The sequence below is a fragment of the Palaemon carinicauda genome, chromosome 37, assembly GCF_036898095.1.
Source record: "Palaemon carinicauda isolate YSFRI2023 chromosome 37, ASM3689809v2, whole genome shotgun sequence".
Classification (NCBI taxonomy): domain Eukaryota; kingdom Metazoa; phylum Arthropoda; class Malacostraca; order Decapoda; family Palaemonidae; genus Palaemon; species Palaemon carinicauda.
Window position 1 is genome coordinate 6246739 of NC_090761.1, and position 5000 is coordinate 6251738.

The 5000-nt window shown below is 33.7% G+C and overlaps 1 protein-coding gene across 1 annotated transcript in view; it reads right to left on the minus strand.

The window, feature by feature from the left end:
* The window catches only part of LOC137628975 (uncharacterized), a 13266-nt gene that overhangs the window by 3529 nt on the left and 4737 nt on the right, over nt 1-5000 (minus strand). Inside the window, exons 5-8 of the mRNA XM_068360231.1 lie at nt 3931-4041; nt 3276-3377; nt 2332-2406; nt 1327-1422 (exon numbers count right to left, since the gene is read on the minus strand). Of these exons, the coding sequence (XP_068216332.1) occupies nt 1327-1422; nt 2332-2406; nt 3276-3377; nt 3931-4041 (384 nt within the window). The remainder of the gene's footprint in view (nt 1-1326; nt 1423-2331; nt 2407-3275; nt 3378-3930; nt 4042-5000) is intronic.

The following is a 5000-nucleotide window of genomic DNA, read 5'->3' on the forward strand; positions in this document are numbered from 1 at the left end:
GAAAAAAAGCAAATCAGATAATGGCTATGTTTAAAATTTGGTAATCGAATCACCTGAAATTCCATATAAAAATCAGGATATTTATCAGTTTAGTGAGATCGGTGTTACAGTATGGACATGAATCGTGGTGTGACAATAAAACAATATCCAACAGATTTTGTAGATTTGAGAATAAAGCCCTCAGAAGAATATTTGGAGTTAACGGGCAAAAGAGGATTAGAAATGAAACAATAAAAGAAATTACTCGAGTGCCTAAGTGGATAAGATCATGGAGAGGGGTAGATGGAGATGGGTTGGGCATGCTCTTCGCATTCTCCAAGAGAGATTAGTTAATCAAACTTTCAACAGTGCTATAAAGGCACAAGAAGAGTTGGAAGACACAGACGTACATGTCTGGGGAAGAAGTGTTGATTTAAAAGCTCAAGATACTGTAGAGACGACTGGCGAAATATGCCTTGGGTCACTGCGTCAATAGGTATAGGAGGAGATGATGATGAGATAATTAAAATATATGATTAATAATCTCTACAAAACGTTATCTGTAACTTGACACTCGAAGGTAGTTGGGAAAGACAGGCCCAATTACATTTCCGTAAACAAAAATAATCGAAATATTTGACATGAGAGCATATAGAAACATGGATCATGACTTACTGTAGACTTGGGGACATTGACTTACATGTTCTAAACTGAAGGACAAGTAGTTTATGACTGAGTACAGACAACAGAAGTAGTAAAAATACGGAGGTTTGAATCAGGAAAACTTTAACTGGAGAAATTCGACGGAAACCAGGAGATACAGATGAGTAAACGGAACCTATGAAAAAACACTTTATTTGGAAGAAAGGTCGTAGCAAGAGGATATGATATAAATCATTAAGTAGAAACAAGAAATAATATAAATCATTTAGTAGATTCAAGAAATAATTTCACAGCGAAAAGGAGTAAAGACATGATTATAATGTTTGTATAAAAGACGTACCAGACCAATGAAGGAGTTTCCGAAATTTCATCGAACTGAGTGACCAAACATCAGTTTTTGGGAAAGGTCTTAGGAGACTTAAGTATACCAGATTGATGATCGAAGTGAAGAAAATGTTTAAAAAGTGTGTTAAATTTTAAGTAGTCAAAGTTAAAGTAGAATGTTAGCTGGAAGGCTGATAGAGGTCCTTTGTTTTTATGGTAGAAATCATTATGAAGAAATGCTCTTAGAAGACATAAAACAGGTTGTTTGAATCACCCAAGGTCAGTTTGTGCCACTCAAAGCAATATGCCTATAGTTCCAGGTAGATTTTTGTCCGATTATCAATAAAGGATAATACTTACTTCATAGGTCATCCTGATGATGTTGTCTTTGTAGGTAAGCTCTGAGTTGCGAGACCAGTAACGGGTGTTTTCTGCTTGCAGACTTAAATCGTAGCACTGTAAGAGAATTCAAGCAATGGGTTTTTATCAGCTTTACAACAGAGAGAGAGAGAGAGAGAGAGAGAGAGAGAGAGAGAGAGAGAGAGAGAGATTTCCCAGCATTAAGCTTTTTAATGTATCATGCATATGACATGTAATTACACCCAACATCTTTGTATATGAAAAAATAAGTATCTTTCAACTACATCAGTCAAGGCTTACAAGGGAGGCTTTGTGCACGAGCTTCACAAAAGGCTAGGGTCCCATTATATGGTAATATTTAGTATATTTGTTCTTTAAAATATGATAGTTTAGGTTGCATCGTGAAATGGTATAGTTACACATTTTATCATAATAAATGGTCGGATCTGTTTCACTATACAGTTCAGGGGGTATTTCAGGTTGAGTTTGACTTCCTTAGCTGTTCCTTGCTGTGTTCTGAGTTATCTCAAAATACAATTCGCAAAGCTTATTTGCCCTATTTAGCAGATTTATTTCCTTTTTTATTTCCGTTCATGAATAGCACAGGTAAGGGGCAGTCACATAGCCCTATCAAGCAGGACGATGTCCTAGAGACTGATTATATATACATATGATCAGCTCCCAAGCCCCCTATCCACCCAACCTAGGACCAAGGAGGGCCAAGCAATGGCTGCTGATGATTCACCAGATAGACCTATAGGCTCCCTCAAACCCCCCCATCTTTAGCTCACAAGGATAGTGAGGTTGCAGAGACCAAAGGAACTAACGAGTTTGAGCGGGACTCGAACCCCTCTCTGGTGATCACCAGTCAGGGATGTTACCACTTTTCAATTGAGTAAAAAAATGTTTGAAATGCTCTCTTTAACAGAAATGAAGGTCGAAAATCTGACACCTTGTTGTATTTAATCAGATACTACTTAATATATAACATAAAAAAAAACTTACATGGAGAATCTTGCTGAGACGTAACTTCTTCACGTAATTCTGAGTGGACCCCAAGAACGAGAATCTTACACTTGGCTGTAAAGAAGGAAACCGATGAAAATTATCATGTTATTTCCGTGATCTGATTATCTACTCATAGGAGAGTTTCTATTTAATTTCCAACCAGTCACATCCTCAACAGGAAAGTTGTCTCATTCACACACACATACACACACACACATATATGTATATATATATATATATATATATATATATATATATATATATGTATATATATATGTGTGTGTGCGTGTGTATATATATATATATATATATATATATATATATATATACTGTATATATATATATATATATATATATATATATATATGTATATATATGCATATATATATATATATATATATATATATATATATATATATATATATGTGTGTGTGTGTGTGTGTGTATATGTATGTGTGTGTCTGTGTGTGTAGAGACACATTTTACTTATGTATAAAAAACTTTTATATCTTAGGACGAATCGAGAAAAGAGCTATGATCCGCAATATTCTTACTGCCAAATACTTTAAACAGACCACTAAGTTTGCCTTCTCAAATCTCTAAGTCCTGGTTAGAAGGGCTAATGTTATAAACTTTTGAAAAACACCTAGATAACTTGTTGTATAAACTGAAAAATTGTTAATGATTTTGACAAGATTCCCTAAAGAGACTTTTTTTTTTTTTTTTTTTTATGCATTGCTATTTGAAAAATTACCAGCAAACCTCATGTGCTGAATATGATTTATCTATTGTCTGTATTATGGACAAGTATTTTCAGTGATGCAGTTATGACTTGAGCGACAGGTTTGCTTTTATCCTATGATAATTTGTCAAAAAAAAAAAAAGACGCTATTGAGAGTATACAGTACATACGTTGAATAGAACCATTGTAGAGCACGTACCTTTACCCGAACATTTTCTATAAGGTCCTCTGAATCTTCAAATTTCATTGAAAATTCAGTGTTAATTGCTTGGCTAAAATATTCTGGAGCCCAGTCCTTGATCTGCATTAAAAAAATTAAATGAATCATATGAAAAAATTGAATTGAAACGCTAAGTAATCTAATTGTTTACTCTAGAAGATAACCTATATGATTAAATGCAGCTTACAAATAGACAAAATTACATCACAAAAATGAGCTAAGTGATAACACAAGCCTAAATAAGATAAAAATGAAGTAAGCTAATTTCAAACAAGTAGTGAGAGTGACATAAGAAAGGATGTTTTGAGTAGAAATAAATATATATGAACTAAAGGAAATTATACATGCATAAGTAAGCAAGCAATATGGGCATCATACATAATAAAATATCTATGCCATTTGCATAAACTTATCATACACTTACAGTAAGCCACTCTTGTAAAGCCTAACAGTTTGCCACGAGTCACTGATAGTTGCTCTAGAGTCATGGGATAACTGATACGGTAAACTAGATGAACCGCCTTTCTTTGCTACTGATTTACAACGCATGCGTTACATTCTATATCTAATGATCTGGATGAAGATTCATGCAACTGAGTAAGATGAGCGTATCTAACCCATCGACAAATCTTACCATGTTCTGAAGAGTAATTCTAAACATATCAGCGCTGTCTTCTATGAGAACTTCTGCCCAAAAAGGTAGATTTTCAGCCTGCAGTTCTACGTGGGCATATGCTATTTCAAACTGAAAAGAAACCGTAAGGCTGAATAGATATCAAAGCATTTAGATTGTTTTTTTTTAATACTCTGTTGAAAATTTGCCGTAAAAAAAGGCAAAAATCTTGGAATAAATGTTGCCGGGCATTTACCGTTTTAAAAACGGATATATTGATGTAAATGAGGGATATTACGGTCACCAACCCGTAGAATATAATAACAAAGTATGGAAAAATTACGGTCTCCTGTATTATAATGATATACGGTTGAGATCAGTATATTTTTACGGAGAATTTCCTATTAAAATTACGGTTTTTTTTAACAGTGTATTGTTGTCGTACATTGAGATTTAGGTCCGTTAGTATAATCGTATCGATGTTATTCTACCCTGCCTAAAGACAGCTACATACTGTCATATACCTGTTATATAGTTGTTGATTTAATGAATTAGTTTCTTGACAAATAGGTAATACACTCACATTGACCCTAATTGTTGAATAATTGATATCAATAACGACTTTGTTCTCAACAGGGGACCATTGCTTAAACATCTATAACGTATATTTCTGGTTGAAACTAAATGCATCATATGAAAACTGGTTCTGCAAGATGACACCCAATTAAACCAATCACTGTTCATAGTCTTTTCAGTATAGATAATTTCCAAGGTTTGAAATTTTATGCCATGTTACACAAGAAGATTCACTTTGTTAAGAATAGGATTAAGGACATAATAGAAATCAAATTATGCTTTAAAATCAAGTTTATGTTTCTTTTCCATATTTTCAAGACTGGCTAACCCCAACAAAGGCCAAGAGGCATTTGACTCTCTTCCGTTCTTCTTTCATGTATATTTAGTTATCAAATACTTAATTCCGACCTTCAGACTAAGATTAAAAACCTCATTACAAGGCACCATGGAACTTCAAGAAATTTATAATTCGAGAGTTAGGAAAAAATATAATCAGAAATAGCAATAAATTCTGT